Below are 21110 nucleotides of genomic sequence, written 5' to 3'. Positions count from 1 at the left end.
CGTTGTAATCTATCTCGACAGTTGGAGATCTTCCTCAACCGCACCATGTACATGATCGCAAGATACTTCTCGTCCAATCAATAAATAACCGCGGGCTCCCATGTTACGGGAGTTGAGACGCTTCATTATTCTTTCAGTATGGTGCCTCCAATTAGTAAATATAAGATATAAGATCTGGATGAATCAAAAGTTGAATTAGGATGACGATCCTACTAATTCAACTTTTGGTCACTTTTGATCCATCCACATGAATCTAATCCACGTTCCTTCCACCTATGATATAATAACTAATCATGACCATAATAACAAATCATCATGATAATCATCATAGTCATTGTGTAGCTATCTAATCATCATATTAATATGAAAACTTTTGCATCATATCATCACCAACAACACTAGCTAATAATCATCATAACCATTACCACCAACACTATATAATCATCATAGTCATAGTGTAGCTATCTAATCACCACCAACACTAGCTAATAATAATAATCATAGTCATGGAGTTCCTGCCGGTTTCCTTGAGAAGAGATTCTGACCAGCGGACATGCTCCTGCAGTGGAGATTATGAGTGAGTGACCGGCTGTCTGAACACAAAAGTCAGCCATTGCTCCGCTCTTGTAGTTTGGCTTCCTGAGGAAGGAACTCCAATCCAGCCATCTCAAAAACAAGTACGCTGCCCTACTTCTTTGCCGCAAGGTTGGCTGGATCATTTTTATCCAGATTCACACTAGCTTGCTGATTATAGGCGAGGCGATGTTCCCCCACAAGCCGCGCTTCTACCCCTTCGTCTTCGCAGCCATTCACGTCCCCCTCATGGCCTCGTTGGCCGGCCGGCAACACCGACTCCGACGATGAGGTCGAGCTCCCTCCTCTGTGGGTGACCACAGCCCTCTACACAGCCGCGTGCACGTTCCTGCGGCTGCTGGGGTATCGTCTCCGCCTCCTCAGTGGTTCTCCCAGGAACCTGCGGCTGACAACAGCAAGGGACATGTATTTGGAGGCGCGGTGGCAGGCGTCCAGATCGAGGGGGACTCCGTGGATGAACAGGGGAGATCCGAGGTGAGAATGATAGATCCACATGTGCCCTCGTGCTTAACTGTGGTCTCCCTTTTCCTTGTTACCAACACTAAGCTAGTACTGACCTTTAGTCATCTTTGAAGTTGTCAACATCATACATAGATAATTGAGTTCAATTCTATTAATTTGGATGATTTGGTAAGAGAAAAGAATTTAATTTGCATGATCAACATGTTGTGATTTCCTGTGGTTTTCTATTCAAGAAGTTATCGTATAGATGTATACCTTGTTTCAAAATATTGGCATGCTCCATACTGCTACTTAACAGGCATTTCAGTCATGTATCACATACTCATGCAAAAGTAATTTCTACATGTTGTGGATCTAGCATTTATTTACCAAATCTAATGACTGGTCAAGCTTATTACTTTTGTGAAATTACATCTAAGCAGCAACGTCTTCACAAGTATAATCTTCAACAGTTTCGTCGCCTGGAAGAATTGGTCTATGCTTCTGTGCCTGTTAAAAGGCTGAATGACAACATAACCGAAGATGGAAAATGTGCTGATTCTGAGAGAAATGATGATGCTCTTGCTAATCATTTCGCTACCACTGATACTGATAAGAGTAACAACAAACATTCTATTTCAGCAGAGCATGGCACTGCCATAACAACTCCTATCCCAACAAGCTCGGCCATTGTTGAACATCTAGCGTCAGCTCGATGCAGGTATATGTTAATATTATCTTTTTTTGCGGAGATATGTTAATATTATCTATAGCTATATGTTAACAATAGATTTAAACAAGCATTTTGATCCTTCAGTTTAATTGTCAGCCTATCCAGATGTGTGCTTCCTAGGGACGTGAGGATTGATTCCCCGGCCTGCACCCCGTCCCCTACCTCGCACATCCCTCATCGGGGCCCTCCCAGCCTGAGAAAATGAATACCCATGACCAAAGCCCTGGCTACCTGACAAGTTCCTATGTGTTTTGCCACCATCCATGAACCATACTCAATATTCTCTGGTGCATGACCACATTCCTCCTTGATGTGTCCCATGATGCCACAAACTTCATAGAAGTCTATATTTTCATATTTTATGGGCAGAAGTATTCTCTCATTCTCATTCAAAATCAGTGGTGCAAATTGTGGTATTGGATCTGCAACTATAATTTTGGCCTTGACTCGCACATAGGTCCCCTCATATACCCTTGATAGGTTCATATCCCGACTCTTGACCTGCCCAAATGCTCGTCACCAGCTGCTCATCAATTGTTTGGGATCTGTAAAGGTTTGGGAGGTTGTGAATCTGTGGCCACATAGAGGCCCGGTCTAGCTTGATGGTATCTGGACGACCCTTGCCATCATATACTTCTATCATAACCATCAACCCTCAAAAGATCAAGGGACCCTGATGCATTACCCAGTTGCAATCTCGTAGGCAAATGTGTTGCACCACGAACAGATTGTCGTCCATCTCGCGGAATCCGGATCATAGGAGAGCCGCAATGCATACTTCTCATTATGTCCTTGAACGCATCCATGCTGAATGGTTTTATGGTGTTCGCCCTTGTCCTGCCAACCACCTTCCTGCATTCGAGAGTTCTAAAATTTCCTCCTTCCCTGACGAAGATGACATCCAGCTCATATTCCTTCAGTTTCATATTCTTTATAGTTGTCTCCAGATTGATCCCGTCTTTCCCCTTCTTTTTCCTTGTTGCCAAGCTACTGGAACCCCTTGATGATGATGTCGCCATCAAACAGATCTACCACCGAGGGAGCCCAAGAAAAGCGGTAATGCCATGGCCGGGTGGAAGGCGAGCCACTGATTCAGCCCAAGTGCGTGCTAGATCCCAGTGCTCATTGTGGATCGGGGATGATCGAAGACGAATAACCTCAACGATGTACGAGTTACCCAGTTATAAAAACCCTAGGATAGTAACAACTATTATCAAACAATGTACGTTGTCAATCCCTGTTTTAGCCAAACAACGTGCTCTATTAAGTAAATAATCCATGGCAATACAAAGATTAGTGTCGGGGCTGAGCCCATGCCCTAGCCCTCCCTCGCCGCACTCACCTCTCTCTGGCACAAATCGAAAGGAGGATGAAGAAATGGAGCACATGGTGGATTCCTGGCTTACGAGCGCCCGCCGCAGCTACGGCAAATTTTCTTGAGCTCGAACTCAACACGCCGCGCCACAATGTACAGGAGGGAGAGGGGTTTTATGCATGCGCACGCGGACGCCCCACGACGCGCTCCCGATGCACCCACTCACTCACTCGCCACATCCCGCGCTCCACGGCACACGCACCCGACGCGCATGCACGCGCTCGAGCGGCCGGATCCAGCGCCCTACGCGGTCACACCCTCGCGGACGACGCCAACTAACACACACCCGCACGCACACACACGGACACATGCACACACCATGACACGGACCTCGAAGCGGCTCAGACCGGCGTCCGGCTCGACCAGCTCGCGCACTAGCTGCGCTCACTGTGGCTTAAGCCCTAACATTCACCCCCTAAGACACGGTCTAGAGGAGCACCGGCCCGACGTCGTCGGACTCGGCGGCGAGTGCTTGCTTTGCTGTCTCCACCTTCTTCGGCTTTGTGCAGACCATGCTGCCCGTCATTGTAGCACCGGCCACGACGCTTTCCTCCATCGCCCGATGTCGTGTTGCCACTGTCATCTTCGTCGTGGTCGAAGCCGCCGCCTTCCTGATGCCACCGTGCCGCCCACTGAGCCGCCATGAGTAGGAGCTGATCACCTTCGCGTTCGCCGCTGTTCTGGGCGCGCCGCCGCGTCTGCTCCTCGAACGCCTTCAGCCGCCCGACAACCTCCTTGAACGGCACCGAGTCCACATCGCAAAATTGCTCAATTCTGGCCACCGGGTGTAAAGCCAGCCTGGCACGGAGTCTAGCAACTTCTTCACCATGGCCGTGTTGTGGAGCGTCACCCTTAGACCCGCGTATCTTGTCGCCATGCCGCTGACCCTCCCGGCGTACGCATCGAGCTCCTCCCCGTCGTTCATCCGCAACCGTTCGAACTCGCCGCGGAGGGTGGAGAGTCGCGTTGCCTTCACACGATATGCGCTGACGAAACAGACCTTGAGGCTGTCCCACACGTCTCTCCGTCGTGTTCGTCGCGACCTGCATCAGCACGTCCTCCGACAACACGCCAAGCAGCAACTCCCGCGTCGATCGCTGCGTCGTCTGCCCAAGCCACCACGCCTCATAGCCCCTAGGCATCAAGGATCGCCTCCGCCATGATCGCCCAGGAGATGTAGTTCACCGGCCTCAGCTACGGGGCGGGTAGCGACATCGCACCCCCACCGTCGGCGCCGTGCTGATGCCAAATGTTGGGGTTGAGCCCATTCCATAGCCCTCCCTCGTTGCACTCACTCTCTCTCTAACACAAACCGAAAGGAGGATGAAGAAGAATGGGAGCACACGGTGGATTTCTGGCGCACGAACGCCTGCCGCGGCTACAACAATTTTTCTTGAGCTAAAACTCAACACACCGTGCCACAATGTATAGGAGGGAGAGGGGTTTTATGCATGCGCACGGACGCCCCACGCGGTGCTCCCAACACACCCACTCACTCACTCGCCAAGTCCCGCGCTCCACGGCCCGCGCACCCGACGCGTACGCGCACGCTCGACGCGGTTACACCCCTGCACACGACGCCAACTAACACACACCTGCACGCACGCACCCTAAGACGGACCCCGACGCAGCTCGTATATCACATGCCCGAAAGATTGTTTTTCAGGAGTTTAACTCTGTAATCATGTAATACCCTCCCAGTAGATCGGTTGACCTGAGCTCAGTGGTCACTTTCAGTCTCTCAGACAGTCAGTAGCTATGGTTATCTTCCGCAGCAGCAAGTCTTCAGCCAAAACTATTGGTTCCCGAGATGCGAAAGCTTCAACAGTTTCAGGATCCGACATCCCTTGAAGACGACAGCCAACGCTCCGAGGAAACGCCCCTGGTCTTCGCTGCAGATAACACCAACAGCACCTTTATTCGATTGATTTTGCCACTCCACCGTGCACATAGATTTTTGAGAATCCGGGTACGGCTGTTGCCCACTTGAGCTGCATGGGTCAGTAGGGATGCGTTGAGTTTTTTTTTTCTTTATGGTGGGCTGGATGCCCCGAGCTAGAAGTGGGACTCCATTGACTGACCCAAAAGAAGCCCGTCAGTGGAGAAACGCTCGGCCTAGGAAAGTCGTTCGATCGATGCCCAAAGGCTTTTCCTCTCCGAACGAACGCTGGAGTACCAAACCCGAGCCGCCGCCCTGCATCTTTGGCTTCGCTATTAAGGAAAGGAAAACACAGCTCTTCTTCCCCCCGCTCCTCCACTCCAGTCCAGTACATATCATGCGGGTAGGGCGAGCGGCACCATCACTCGCCCTACTTGTTGATTTCTCGTGATTTGCAGAGAAATTCAGTTCTCTTCCGGATTGATTTCCCCTTGTTATCATCTGCTCCGAGTCTCAAACCCTAACTCGGGCTCATCCACAGCCGGTAAGCAGAGGATTTCGTCTAGTTTCAGTATCTGTTTTCGGATCTTGCTTGTTTCACTGCTTTGAAACTTGAATCGCTGTTTATTTGCTTCGATCTCTATCATACACGATGTTTTGGGATCTGTCCACCGCGTCTTCAATTAATCTGTATCAATACCCAGTTTTACTTTATCTGTTTTCGGATCTTGCTTGTTTCACTGCTTTGAAACTTGAATCGCTGTTTATGGGCTTCGATCTCTCTCAAACACGATGTTTTGGGATCTGTCTACCGCGCCTTCAATTAATCTGTATCAATACCCAGTTTTACTTTATCAGTTTTTGGATCTTGCTTGTTTCCCCTCTTCGGATCTTGCTTGTTTTCGGATCTCTCATACACGATGTTTTGAGATCTGTCTACCGTGCCTTCAATTAATCTGTATCAGTACCCAGTTTTACTTGTGGCTATCTTCCCAAGATTACTAACAGTTTCACGGTTTTCCGTTCCAGGCTTGCTAATTCCAGTAGGAACCGATCCGAAGAGGGGCAGTGTCATGGATAGTTATAGTAATCTACCAATTGGATCTTCCGGGAAGGTACATTGCTGGAATGCCCCCTCCCCTTCTTTTGTTGCGAGGGCTTGGCATCCCTCCATTATCATCATGTTTTATTCAGTTCAAAACTACCAGGGAGACCGCGCTTGCGCGGCTAGGTTTCATACATGTTGTTATATTTAGTATTTTTTTTTCTTTTGAAAATATGGTATCACATAAATTCTCAATATAGTCAATGTATACATCTTGTGAAAACTTGATTTCACTTTGATTGCAAATATTTAAGTAAGGGCAAGTATTGACAAATTACAGACAACACTCAAGTCGCTGCTTGGTATGTGAGAACATAGACTTATATACAGTTCTCCAAGTTCTCTTGCAGTCCTTGTTCCCTCGTGTCCTCTTCCTACCATTAATATTTGTAAATTTGTTCATCAATAATTGAAATAGAAGCATAGATATATAGTTTGCATCTGAATCAGGAGACCTCCGTTGTCCACCCACCTTCTTGGTCAAAGCTGCTTCGGGCCGTGCACGTGAGAGATCTCTCTCATATATGAATATAGAACATCGAGTACTATAAAGCATTTTATATGAGAGAGATCTTTCAAAACTGCTTCGATCTCTCTCATATACAATGTTTTGGGATCTGTCTACCGTGCCTTCAATTAATCTTTATGAGTTCCCAGTGTTACTTTCGACTATCTTTCGAAGATTACTAACAGCTTCACGGTTTCCTGTTCCAGGGCTGCTAATCCAAGTAGGAACAGATCCAAAGACGGGGGAGTGTCATGGATGCTTATAGTAATCTACCAATTGGATCTTCCGGGAGGGTACATTGCTGGAATCCCCTCCTCCCCTTCTTTTTTTGCGAGGGGTTGGCATCCCTCCATTATCATCATGTTTTATTCAGTTCGAAACTATCAGGGAGACCGAGCCTTTGCACGGCTCGGTTTCATACATACTTTTATGTTTAAGATTTTTTCTTTCAAAAATATGGTATCACATAATGTCTCAATATAGTCAATGTATACATCTTGTAAAAACACGATTGCACTTTGATTGCAAATATTTAATTAAGGGCAAGTAATGACAAATTACAGACAACACTCAAGTCGCTGCTTGGTATGTGAGAACAGACGTATATACAGTGCTCCAAGTTCTCGTCTTGCAGTCCTTGTTCCCTGGTGACTGGTGTCCTCTTCCTACCATTAATATTTTTAAAATTGTTCATCTATAATTAAAATAAAAGCATAGATAGTTTGCATCTGAATCAGGAGACCTACGTTGTCCACTCACCTTCTCGGTGTACGTGCTGCAGTGGTGTTTTGTATATATAGAATTATATGCATCCACATATATCTCGACGCTCTATAGCATCCTAATGTATTGCATGGCTATTGAATAAGAAGTCTTATTGTTAGTATATATATGAAAAAAAATCCCTCGCACCATCTGTACTGTTCTCTGTGATTGTGTCTATGTTCTTTTTAATTTACTTCCATAATCTTATCACAATTAAATTTCTAATTACATACCTTATATAATATATATTTTTCTATCACTTTGTGATGAAACATTCTCTCCATCACTCCCAATTTATGTCACTTTCTTCTCGTGCTTCACGTGTTTTTTCTACTTGGCGTTCTATGGAAATATAACTCTGAGAGAGAAATGGAGCTTAGCTCACTTAATTGGAGAGTGGATGTATAGTCTTAGCACCTATATTATTCAATCCAAACAATTAGGGATTCATATATGGTGTACAATTATTATTAGACCTTTCGTAAATACTTCATTCATGAAAATTATAATTACAGATATGTATACATCAATCAATAGTTTTAAAAGCGCACGCCTTTAACTCGCTCCTCTCATAGCACTGTTTGTTGTGCCCATGTTATTGTTCTAAGACTTGTATATTTTGGCACAACTAAAATGCTCTTGCATAGTTTACATGAGGCATGTATTAAACATGGTTGTTTTTTCTTGTAGGATACAACTTCATACACATATTAACCTGCAAAATAAAAACTCATACACCAATCATACTGGAATCGATTTGCTATCTTGCTAGCCCGGAACATGCCTGCCTTGCATCTAATTTGGTTTTGCATATATACATTTATTTTCTCCATATTTACCATTTTATTAGCACTATAGGTATGACTGCCAAATGAATAATTGACCTACGTGTCCTACTCGTCAAACATTTCATTTCATTGTATTTTGTTTCTACATTTAGGATTTAAGTTTCGTTTGAATTTTCATATATTCTGAAGTCTAGTTTTGTAAATTTAAAAGCATGCTATGGAAATAACTTTACTTTTTATGTTGATTTTCATAATTAAATTAGACATGCAAATCGTTGTCTACAGAATAAAAATTGATGTATTTATGACTATAGATTTGATACGTTGAAATCCATCAAATGCTAACTTAATACATGATCTGGGAAAGCAAGCACGAAGCAAAGCAGCAGTATAAGTTTCCTTTTTACATTGGCAGTTATGTCATCACTTGCATGCCAACTCCTTTTCTATTCACGTATATACTTGGGCAGCTCCGGATTAGTGGTCTGTCGTGCCCGATTGTCATGCGAATTTAATCTCAGTCAGTATGTCAGGATCTCATGAGCATACATTATTTAATCTCGGACCTAGCATATAATTCACAGATCAGATAATTATTTAGCCCATGTGGAATTGTAAAAACATCATCTCATGGTCTTACCATGCCACTTGGCCATCTAAGCAAAATTAATTATCAGTCTAAATTCATATGAATTGTAAAAACATCATCTCATGCTTATAACTGATTTTGTATTCATCGGTGCTGTTTTGCATCAACATATATATCTAGAATAACAGAAAATGACAAATTGCATATTTGACATATTTTTTCCTCTATGTTTATCATTGTGCGGTTCCTTCTCGTTTCTCGTATGACATGTTTGTTTCCAATCGCACACAAATCACATTGAAATTGATATGTACCATATTCTTATCTGTTTCCATGCATGTCTTGCATGTAAGATTTTTTCTTAGATCACCTGCATGTGAAGTTTATATATTTCCGGTCCACTTCATTCATTCCCTTGCTATTATTTCCATGGGTTCTCTGCCACTTTTGTCCACCGCTGGTCGTTATCCATATAGGCTCGTATATGTTTTTCTTGGGCCAAATTTATTCACAGATTTTATTTTACTATAGTTATTCTCACATTTTAGTTTCAGGTTGATTTTCCTTGTATAAATATAAATGATCATTCTGTAAAAACTAATCCAGAATTTAGCTCACTTGATTGATTTATGTTGAACTTATATGAATTTTAAAAGACTATTTCCAGTCTAAATTGTACCATTTCCATAATATATAAGGCAAATACGCAGTAGACATCGAGATAAAAAATCGAAGTAGGATAATAAGACAGAGTGATATCAATTCAAGAATAGAGGTACCTGACTGGTTATCACAAATTTATTCCTAATCTGATCTATACCAATAAAGTGAAGGTCCTTTAGTTTTTTTTATTAGAACAAAGTGAAGCTTATTTAGGTGCAGCTTGGGTTGGTATGTGGGGTCTTGAGATTCCAGCCTTTTCAATACTGGGATTTGTTTTCGGCCTTGCCGACCAAAGAATTCTGCGAATTTTTACGACCATGTGAGCCCATGTGTTTTTCTAGCATGGAATAGTCTGCGTATGTTTTCGATGGAAGAATCTGTATATGCCTCTTGTACTCCCGTCAGAGTCGTTTCTGGAAGCCAACGTATTTTTTCCTTGCATGCAATCTGTTTGACAATGGTTGTACCTTTCAGTAGGAGATAGACTTCCTACATTTTTTGAGGTAAATTGAGAGTTTCTAACTTTCCTATATGTCGTTATAGTACGGTTCTATCTGCTCATGTCATCATGTCCTATGACAAATTTTGCACGTGCCAATAGTTTTGTGTAACCTTAATTGGAAATTCAATCAACCATTACAATCAAAATCAATGAGTTCAATATTTTTAGCTTATGCGGATGAAAATGATGAGTAGTTTGTCTTTTTTAATAATATAATAAATATTTTTGGCTAATCCACTTGTTCCTTGTTTTTTAGGACAAAACCAATGTGCATTATAGATGTTCACCTGACCAACTTCCGCCGTTTATGAAATGTCTTAGTGACAAGCAGATAGGTTTTGTCATGAAAATTGGGTTTGAGAGCATCTTGTCAATGCAAGATTTTAAGATGGATGAAGATCTAACCCTATGGCTGGTGGATAAGTTCAATTGTGACACCGAGAAGCTAGAATTTGACGGAGGCATATCAATTCCAGTGAGGCCCCTTGTGAAGTTTGTCCTTGGAATTCCTTCAGGACCCATCAAAGTTATAGAGGGTCTCCATGTCGACGATGCTCTCTATGAACACTACACTTGGGATACGAGAGGGAAGAACGCGAAGGAAGTGGCGGAAGAAATGTGCAGCATAACTGAGGAGGAACCATTCTGCATAGCCTTTATGATGGCGATACTTGCAATTTATCTAGCACCAAATACATCTGTGAATGTCAGCAGGTCATTTCTGGGAGCTGCTCAACAGGTTGGTAATCTCAAACAGATGGATTGGTGCAATTTGGTTGCTGATTGCCTATTCAAAGGAATCAAGGACTACAAAAAATCGGATAGATTGTATGTCCATGTGAAGGGCTGTGTGCACATTCTGAGTGTAAGAACATTCCAAGCACACTTAGGGAAACTATCATTATTATGCTATAATAAACTGGTTGGTTCAGCTGATGTCACATGTTAATTTACAAAATTTATTTCCATAATTGTCATTGAGATGCAGGTCATTTTTATCGATCTTGTGAAACACCCTACACTCATAGTTCCAGATGGCTTTCCACGCTTGAGTGTTGTCACTACGGAAATGGGTTGCTTCACATCCAAATGGGTAGCTGCACATCCCTTTGGTAGCTTCCTGCCGGTAATTACTTGTGCACCACTAAATTCCGTAAGCAAATTGTGATATACTATTTATTTGAAACACAATATGTGTTATTATATGAACGTATGCCTTGTTTCAAAAGAATGTCATGCTATATAGTCTATACTGCTACATGCAATAAAAGACCCATAACAACATTCTGCCAATGAATTATTTATGTAGCATTTATTTAACCAATCTAATGACCGATCAAGTTTACTACGTGTGCAAATTTATATTCGAGTTACTTTTTTCAGACGTGTTTTTTTCTTTTTCCTAAGTTGCGATTTTGTTTGCTACAATTAATATGTGTGTTCTGATTCAAATAGGTACGTTGTATAGAAGAGTCTGTCTATGCTCCGGTGCTTAATAACATGCCAAATGGTAACACTGTTGAAGGAGTAAAATGCTCTGATTCTGATTCAAATACTGATGCTCTGGCCGATCAGTTTGCAATCACCGACACCGATCAGAATAACAACAAGCATCCCATTTTAGCAGAGCTTGGCAATGCCAGAACAACCCATAATACATCAAGCTCGCCCATTGTTGACAATCTAGTGTTTGATACACCAGCTCAATCATCAGGTACATAATCCTTCTCTATATATCGCAGGTTATATACAGATTTTACATAAACATTTTCACCCCTTAATTCGCACGATTTGTCCCGATCAACATGTACGTAACATGATATGAACTCGGTATTGTATTATCATGAATTTGTTATCCTTGTACAAATATCTACAGCATACATGTAAATGATTCATGAATTGAAAACAATTCCCTTTTAACAATGATTTTACAGTTGCAGCGCCCAGTTCCTTGACAGAACACATAATTTTTCCAACAAGTGGTGAGCAATTGCAGTCTGCTGGTCCTTCTGATGAACCGCATTCAGCACAAGTTTGTTCCCGCACTTCATTTCACTTCCACGGCTGTATTCTTTTAATTACATGGAGAAACATCTCTATGTCGTTGTGGGTCCCACTTGTGATGTGTTTGCCTCCATGAATTCTATGCAGATTATGGACAGTGTGCAGATTCCTCCGGATACCACCGTGGAAAGGCGCAGGGGTTTGCTGTTGATGATGGAGAAGGATGATCGGAGCGCCAAGAAGGCGCAGGTGGAGCTATCCAGGAGTGGCCAAGTGAAGCAAGCCAGAGAAGTTACCATAACGATGGACATGAGTTTGCTTAATTGCAGCGTGTGCTCCCGCCCCATCAAGCCGCCTGTCTTCGAGGTTACTTTCTTTCACCAACTAGCAAGGTGGCCCTCGCAAATGCAAGGGCATCATGCTTCAGCCTGCCGACCATGTTATTTTTTTAATCTTATATAATATATTTTTACTTCTGTTTATCCTTTCATTGCATGATAGGCAACAGTACTTGCATCCAAGAAGCGTTAATGATACCAGTAACCTTTAGAGCAGAGTAGTGACCGTTTTTTTATGGACCGCAACTTTCTTTGTTTATTGTTTGGAAAAATAATTAGGGCACAGATGGGTAATTTCTTAAATCTATCATGTTAATAGTTAATTGTCGAGATCCCTTGGCTGCACTTTTTTTCTAGCATATTTCTCTATTTTTGACATGTATTGTGATTTTAGTATTTAATATTATAAGATAATAGATAGATGCTCCATCAATTTATTGTTCTATTTGTTCGAGGTCTGAGGATGTTCGTAATTGTTAAAATTTTGTGCAGTGCAATGCCGGGCACTTGGCTTGCTACAAATGCCTCATCGAGCTCCCCTATAAACTGTGCCAGTCGTGTGAGCACGGCAGTGGCTTTGGCCACGTCCGGTCATTGGACGCCCTCATCTCTTCCTTGACAGTCAAGTGCCACCATGATGGCTGCGGGAGCTACGTCCCCTACTACGAGCTTGACGACCATCAAAGTGTGTGCTCGCACATGCCGTGCTTCTGCATGGAGCTTGGCTGTGGCTTCGTCGGTTCACCACAGGCGCTCCTCAACCACTTGATCGCCATGCACGCAATGCCAGTGCACAAGGTCCATTATGGCCAAGTTCACCAGCTCCGGCTGTCGGTGCCGCGGTCGCGGTGCCTGCTCCATGGGCAAGGGGACGACAGCGTGTTCCTCTTGGTCATGGGCGTGCTCGGTGGCGTGTCTGTGGTGTGCATCAGAGCTGAGGCATCCTCATGGCCGCAGTACGCTATCAAGCTTCAGGCGAATGGTCCGCCACCACCGAGCGGCGTAGAAGGCAGCATTTTGTTGGCCATGAAGCCAGTGACGAGCAGCACGAGGCCTGGGGAGGTGGCCATGGAGGAGCTGCCGTCTTTCTTGATGGTGCCGCCTACTTATCTGGTTGGTTCTGGGGCATCCAAGGAGGTGTCTCTTGACGTTTGCATTGACAAGATGTGATCATGATCGTAACATACTGATTGTCCTATGTTGACCTCTTAAGTCAGTTTGAACTGGACTAGTACTTTTTTGCCAAGGAATGATGGTTTTCAGTTGCAATGCCAATGGGCGTATGCAGCAATTTACTGTAGTAGTATTTTGTTGCAGCTAGCTAGCACTCAAAATACATATGTTGCTTGATTTATCAGGATTTGGAGTAAGTTTGCCCATTCTAATTGTGATGTCTAGCAAGCACTCCAAATATATATGTTGCTTGATTGACCAAGATTTAGTTCATCGGTGTGGTTTATGTTATACAAAAATTATTTTCTCCATATAGCATGCCCCAGCCTATCATCCCCTCCACCGATAGGACAACTTGAACACAAGAAAACATAGGACTGTGCATGTTAACATGGACTGGATTTCGTAACAATTTTTTAGGCTGCTAAACGTGACCTCCAGTAGGCGTGCATCCTCGATCATTTGTTGGGCGATTTCGACTACACATAGTATTGTCTACTACCTCGTGGAAGGTCTGAAGGAATCTATTTGGGATACAGATCATAACTATGGACTTTTTACATGTATCTACCCAATACAAGGGTAATCTCCTTTCTACCGGAATTTGTGGATTTTGCTAAGGATAACCCATAGACCATGCTTATTGGGGGGGGGGGGGGGGGGGGGTTCACAGCGACACGCACATGTGCATCTGTCCGCTGCTGTCGATGTGCATCGTGATCCGAAAGCTAAACTTGTTTTCGCTGATAAGGGATGAAAACTAGAAAAACCCGTGAAATTCACAGGGACACACACCAACGCATACGTCTGTAGCCGTCGATGTGTCGCGTGATCCAAAAACTTGTTTCCGCTCATAAGGATGAAAAATTGATGAAATATTCCTATCATCAGATTCTTAAAACAAGGGGATAGTTTTCAATGCCATGCCTTTCCGGTGATATGGTTTCTTCATTGCCCTCATTTCATCATCTTCTATCTCAATTCATTTTACATCCGCCCAACTATCGTCATCTTCATGTTCTATCACATCGGAAGTTCATCTGATGGTTCTTTGTACTGCAAATTCAGTGACTCTTTATTCCATGTCATTATTGTGATACGACATATTATGCCATTTTCCATAGAATCCTCATTATGTCCTTACTTCTTAACTTACATATACCACAACGATTGCATTCTTCGAACTACAATGATTGTTCTTATATTTGATTTTATTCTTACTCGCAACCTATTAGATCTTATTTCCTTAAGTTGGGTTATACCAAACTTGTAATGTAACTTGCCTTTCGATTTTTTTCTATCTGATTCTGATTTAACTTTTCAGTTTTGTACTCCCAAACTTGCGGAACAAAATAATCGTGCCAACTTTCATTGTTCTAAACTTACTGTACAAAAACGTTTTTTTGTCTCACTCATTATAATTCTTTTAGTTCTTCTTCCTCCGGCACCGCACATATTTTTCCTTTGACTTACAAGGCATTTATTTTTGTGGTCCCAACTAAGCTTGCTCCACAGAAGTATGAACTTCTTTGTACATCCTATCCTCTCCTCCACTCTTGCTTGGTTTCTGCTGTCGTCCTGTAGATCTACTCTCTTTTCACTTGTACTCCCGTTGGTCACTGCAATTTCACTGCTCGAAGCAGCGGCACCAGCAACAATTAGTGCCGCTGTTCATTTGTCATTGCTCTCCTCACTCTCCATAGTCGAGAAAACCCCAATGGAGTTGAACGCAATGCATGAGATCCAGGAAAAATTGCATGTATCCTGCTTAGCCTTCTTCAAATAAGGGTGCACGTGTTTCTTTTGTGCTGATGCTCTGTTCATATCCGTAATACATGCACCGGAATAACGATGCATAATTTTTTTCTCGGCTTGATGTTAGGGTTCTTATTCATAGTGCCCAATGTGGAAGGACTCAAAAGGTCTGTGCGGCCTTGCCCAGACGGCAGACACCTTCAATCTTACTCTACCGCAAGACTTTGTATATCGCATGGTATCTTAGTACAATCCCCGTTGTCTCGTCCATATGGTTAGGGTTTTTGAAATATTTGTCCACTCGTTTTTCTTAATGTTGGAACTATATATGAACTAGTGTTTGAAACCATCACATTTGAGTCCGTGTACTATTTGGAACTATCATATTTGAGCCTACATACCTATGAACTAGTGTTTGTATAGTTTGGAATTATCATATTTGAGTCTCTGCAGTATTTATTATTATTACTTAGAATTTGTGTTATGTTATCGTAAGAGAGTTATTGTTCTTATTGTGTGACCAATTGTGTTTTTGTGATTCATTTCTAGAATATTAATTATTTTATACCGCTACGTATTCATTCAAGTATCATCACATGTGAGCAGATTTCATTTTTGAGTCATGTATAACAAGGTATAATCTTCATGGCAATGTAGCTATGCAATTCCATATTTTATCATCCAAAAAAGATTTGGTTTGAAACATGAGAGACGTTGCAGTTTGCTTAGTGAATTGGAAGTCCAAATCAATTACGGAGCTCTCCAATACGGACATCCAAACAAAGCATGAGGGTTGAAATCGTCCCAGGAAAAGTGAATCTTTTGAGTCAAAATAGAGACTCTATATGAAAATGAAGAGTTCCTGCTGGTTTCCTTGAGAAGAGATTCTCACCAGTGAACATGCGCCTACAGTGGAGATGATGACTGAGTGACTAGCTCGTCTGAATGAAAAAGCCAGCCATTGCTCCGCTCTTGTAGTTTGGCTTCCCGAGGAAGGAACTCCAACACAGCCATCTCAAAAACAAGTACGACGCCCTTCTTCTTTGCCGCAAGGTTGGCTGGATCTTTTTTCTCCAGATTCACACTAGCTTTCTTATTACCGGCAAGGCGATGCTGTTTCCCCCCGCAAGTGGCATTTCTTCCCTAGCGGGTGCAAGATCCATGACCCCTTCATCTTCGCAGCCGTTCACATCCCCCTCATGGCCTCGCTGGCCGGCAACACCAACTACGACGGTGACTGATACGTCTCCAATCGTATTTATAATTTTTTTATTGTTCCATGCTATTGTATTATCATTCTTGGATGTCTTATATTCAGTTTATATCAACTTTATATCATTTTTTGGGACTAACCTATTGACATAGTGCCAAGTGTCAGTTGATGTTTCTTGCTTGTTTTTTTCTTCGCAGAAGATCCATACAAACGAAGTCCAAATGCCACGAAACTTTTTGAAGATTTTTTTCTACCAAGAAGACAACTTGGGAGCCAAGGAAGCACCTAAGGGGAGTCCCGACCCACCAGGGCACGCCGGAAGCCCCTGGCGCGCCCAGGTGGGTGGTGGGGCCCACGGGAGTCCTCTCCACCGCCTCTCAGCTCTATAAATACTCAAATATTATATAAATCCTAGGGGAGTCGACGAAACACAATTCCAGCCACCGCAAGTTCCAGAACCACGAGATCCAATCTAGATCCCTATTCCAGCACCTTGCTGGAGGCGAACACGATCACGGAGGGGTTTATCATCCTCATTGGTGCTCCTTTGATGATGCGTGAATACTTCACCATAGACCTATGGGTCCATCGGCAGTAGTTAGATGGCTTCTTCTCTCTATTTTTGATTCTGAATACAATGTTCTCATCGATGTTCTTGGGGATCTATTTGATGTAATGACTTTTTGTGGTGTGTTTGTTGGGATCCGATGAATTGTGAGTTTATGATCAGATCTATCTATGAATATTATCTGAGTCTTCTTTGATCTCTTATATATATATGCATGATTATTATAACCTCATATTTCTTCTCCGAAACTTCGGTTTGGTTTGGTCAACTAGATTGATTTTTTTTTTTGCAATGGGAAGAAGTGCTTTGTGATGGGTTCGATCTTGCGGTGTCCTCATCTAGTGACAGAAGGGGTAGCAAGGCACGCATATCGTTGCTATTAAGGATAAAAAGATGGGGTCTATTCCTACATGAATAGATCTTGTCTACATCATGCCATCATTCTTATTGCATTACTCCATTTCTCCATGAACTAAATACACTAGATGCATGTTGGATAGCGGTCGATGTGTGGAGTAATAGTAGTAGATGCAGGCATGAGGCGGTCTACAAATATTGGACGTGATTCCTTGGATATCGTCATAATTATTTGGTCTTCTATCAATTGGCCAACAGTAATTTGTTTACCCACTGTATGTTATTTTCTCGAGAGAGGCCACTAGTGAAATATACGGCCCCCGGGTCTATCTTTTATCATATTGTTTTCAGATCTATTATTTCAAAAATACCTTGCTGCACTTTTTCTTTACTTATTTCTCAAAGAGGGTGCGGGAGGCCACCAAGGTGGGCACAACCCACCTGGGCGCGCCTGGGCCTCCAGGCACGCCCTGGTGGGTTGTGCCCCCCTCAGGGCACCCCCCCCCAGGTGCTTCTCTGGCCCATCCTGTGTGTTCTGGTCCATAAAAAATCTCCAAAAAGTTTCGCGGTGTTTGGACTCCATTTGATATTTATTTCCCACGATGTAAAAAACAAGCAAAAAAACAGCAACTGGCACTGGGCACTGGGTCAATAGGTCAGTCCCAAAAAATGATATAAAGTTGCTATAAAATGATTGTAAAACATCCAAGAATGATAATAAAACAGCATGAGTACTTCATAAATTATAGATACGTTGGAGACGTATCAGCATCCCCAAGCTTAATTCCTACTCATCCTCGAGTAGGTAAATGATAAAAGAAATAATTTATGAAGTGTGAATGCTAGCAAAGGGCATAAGTTTGATCAATGATAATTTCAATCACTTTTTCTAGCATCATAAAAACAATTCTTTATTATAAAAATTATCATGTTATAGTAGCAACCAATTCACATGTTAAGGTTCAAACAATGAATTCTCTTGAAACTCAACAACCTATGTTCTCAATCACTAAGCAATTGTAATTCAACTTATTCAACAGAGTTTAAGTAAGAGCTCCACACACTACTAGGGAAAACCTTATACACAGAACATTAGCAGTAGCGCGGGCTAAAAACGCACGTTGGTGCTAATTAGCAGCAGCGCGGTGTTTTAAACCGCGCTACAGATACAGTTATAGCAGTAGCGTGCCCGGGTACAAAAGCGCTACTACTAAAATTCCCACGGCTTAGCCGATAGGCTACACATAGTAGTAGCGATCTACGTAGAACCGCGCTACCGCTACTTGTTTTGTAGCAATGCATTTACGAACAAAGGCGCTACTGCTAACGAAAATAAAATTAAATGGAAAGCAAATAAAAAAGAGAAGGAATAGTAGTAGCGCTTGTTAAGAAACGCGCTATAGCTACCATAGCAGAAGCGCACTTCCTGGAACGCGCTACTGCTACTTCTAACTTAACCGCGCGGTTCGTTCTTCCCCCACGGCCACTTCCCCCAAATCCCTACTCCTCCGCTGTCGCCGCCCCGCATCGCCGTCGGCCACCACGCGCGACCCGTCCCTCTCCGCACACCTTCGACGCCGCCCCCGCCCCCGACCGCGACCTCGACACCGGCCCGGCCCCGACCTCGATGCGCCCCCTACATCGCCGCCCTCCGTCGTGCGCCCTCCACCCCGACCCCGACCCCGTCCCCGACCTCGACACCGTGTGCCCCTCTCCCTAACTCTGTCGGCGCCAGAGGTGAGCACGCCCTCCTCCTCCTCCCTTACCTCTGCCTAGCTAGGTTTCTTAGGGTTAAATTTCAGAGTTCATCTAATTAGTTAGGGTTCATCAAATTAGATGCTAATTATGGCAGTAGTTGTTAAATAGAATTAGTTTTAGAGTCGTCGAATTAGTTAGGGTTAAATTTTAGAGTTCATCAAATTAGTTAGGGTTAAATTTTAGAGTTCATCAAATTAGTTAGGGTTAAATTTTAGAGTTCATCAAATTAGTTAGGGTTAAATTTTAGAGTTCATCAAATTAGTTAGGGTTCATTAAATTTTAGAGTTCATCGGTTAGGGTTAAATTTTAGAGTTCATCTAACTAGTTTTTTTTACTGTTTTTAGTAAGTGTTTAATAGAATTAGTAAGAAAATTAATATAACTAGTTGAACTAGTTTATTTTTAGTAAAAACTAGTTTATTTTTATTCATAGTAAGTGCTTAATTGAACTAGTTGAGTTAATACAACTATTTTATTTTTAGTACGAAAATTAATAGAACTAGTTTACTTTTTTAGTTAAAGCAACTATTCCCGCATCGACGTCGATGATGCCTATCCCGCATCCTCGTCGTCGAGTCGACAGAGGACACCTGCGTCACCAGGTGGGTCATGTCCGGGACTGGGCTCCGCCGGGGTGGTACTGGGAGGCGCTACCTACCGGGGGCGCAGCTTGGTGAGGAGTCAGCCCGTCGTTGACCCGAACCTTCTTTGGTGGCGGTCGCGTGGGCCAGTGACGGTCCAGAGGCTCAAGGACCCCGCGGAGGTGGTGCGTCACCATGTCAGTGAGGAGGACGCGCACGTCCGTCGCTACTTGTTTGCGTTGGAGCACAGGTTCTCCAATACTTGGCAGGTTCTCGAGGGATCTCACTAGAGCTATGATCCTGTGATGGTTCCTTCTCTGTGGGTGTCCACCGCCCGCGCCGATACCCGTCGTGCGCTAGGGTTTTAGTTGTATTAGTGATGTTATATGTATGATACTATTCGGGATGTGTTAGTGATAATATTCGATGATGTACGGATGCATGAGATGATTTACTTTTGCTTACTGAATGCATGCTAATTTGAATACTTACTTATTTTACGATTTGGTTTTGCTTATTGAATACTCATGTCAATATGAGTCCTATAAGATATTTTGAAGTGTATATCTTGTGTTGCTCAAATAGGATATGTGCTTGCCCAAGTGGCCGGTCATGTTTACAGGTTACACCTCCGAGTGGCCTATGTTTTGCTGGAGTGTTGATTCATTTCCGTTCCGGCAAATTTCAGGCGCTCGATATGTCCTATTTTAGCAAAGGTCATGCCGGATTTTTCCGTGAATTTTGGCATGACTTGTGCCAGAATATGTAGGAAATTTTGAGTGTCCCGGATTTGTGTGTTATCTTGGTAGTTGTCTTCGATCGATTTTCAATTAATGTGCCATGAATGATGAATAAGACGTGGCACTTGGTTCCACCACAACAAGGCAGAAACCTAATTGATTGCAAGTGGGTGTATCAGATTAAAAGGAAATCCGATGGCACTGTAGATCGCTACAAGGCCAGACTCGTTGCAAAAGGTTTCAAGCAAAGTCAGGAGGCATTGGCATGTGGAAGATCATACTTGTGTCCTATGTCCATATCTGATCCATGAAGATCGTGCACATTTGTTCTTCTCTTGTAATTTTAGCGTTAGAGTCTGGAATTACTTGCAGATTATCTGGGACCCACAGCCTGGGATGACAACATACAACATGGCAGTAAAGGCTAGGAAGGATTTTGGGCATTCTTTCTTCACTGAAGTGGTCTTTACAGCAGCTTGGAACATTTGGATCTTGAGGATGGCAAAGTTTTCAGGAATGAGACACCTTCTTTCAGAGCATGGAGACATAACTTTATCCATGACATTACCCTTCTTTCTCATAGGGTAAAATGTAAATACAAGGATAGCCTTCTCACTTGGATCTCTAACCTCCCTTAGGTAGTGTTTTCTTTGCCCTGCTTGGGTTGTAAGTATGTAAGTTT

The 21110-nt window shown here is 43.1% G+C and overlaps 1 protein-coding gene across 3 annotated transcripts; it reads left to right on the top strand.

The window, feature by feature from the left end:
- The first annotated feature begins 5246 nt into the window (after positions 1 to 5246).
- LOC125546466 (uncharacterized) lies at positions 5247 to 13728 on the top strand. Of its 3 annotated transcripts, XM_087545959.1 has the most exons (9): positions 5247 to 5566; positions 6052 to 6137; positions 6842 to 6928; positions 10199 to 10807; positions 10931 to 11068; positions 11398 to 11656; positions 11877 to 11974; positions 12094 to 12312; positions 12777 to 13728. In XM_087545959.1, the coding sequence occupies exons 3-9, from the start codon at positions 6887 to 6889 to the stop codon at positions 13452 to 13454; spliced, it is 2043 nt and encodes a 680-aa protein (XP_087402085.1). In that variant the 5' UTR covers positions 5247 to 5566; positions 6052 to 6137; positions 6842 to 6886; the 3' UTR covers positions 13455 to 13728. The 3 variants fall into 3 exon arrangements, with proteins under 3 accessions (XP_087402085.1, XP_087402087.1, XP_087402086.1); XM_087545961.1 differs by lacking the exons at positions 6052 to 6137; positions 6842 to 6928; XM_087545960.1 differs by lacking the exons at positions 5247 to 5566; positions 6052 to 6137 and having other exon boundaries at positions 6846 to 6972.
- The last annotated feature ends 7382 nt before the right edge of the window (positions 13729 to 21110 follow it).

The sequence above is a fragment of the Triticum urartu genome, chromosome 3A (assembly GCF_056163025.1).
Source record: "Triticum urartu cultivar PI428250 chromosome 3A, HENAU_Tu73, whole genome shotgun sequence".
Taxonomy (NCBI): domain Eukaryota; kingdom Viridiplantae; phylum Streptophyta; class Magnoliopsida; order Poales; family Poaceae; genus Triticum; species Triticum urartu.
The sequence above is the reverse complement of the archived record's forward strand: the minus strand, read 5'-3'. Positions and strand labels throughout refer to the sequence as shown.

Excerpts from the sequence above, each read along its gene's own strand:
- LOC125546466 (XM_087545959.1), top strand. The coding sequence starts at position 6,887 with ATGGATGCTTATAGTAATCTACCAATTGGATCTTCCGGGAGG. Across the intron at positions 11,657-11,876 it reads TACACCAGCTCAATCATCAG|TTGCAGCGCCCAGTTCCTTG; the intron begins GTACATAATCCT and ends ATGATTTTACAG. Across the intron at positions 12,313-12,776 it reads TCAAGCCGCCTGTCTTCGAG|TGCAATGCCGGGCACTTGGC; the intron begins GTTACTTTCTTT and ends AATTTTGTGCAG.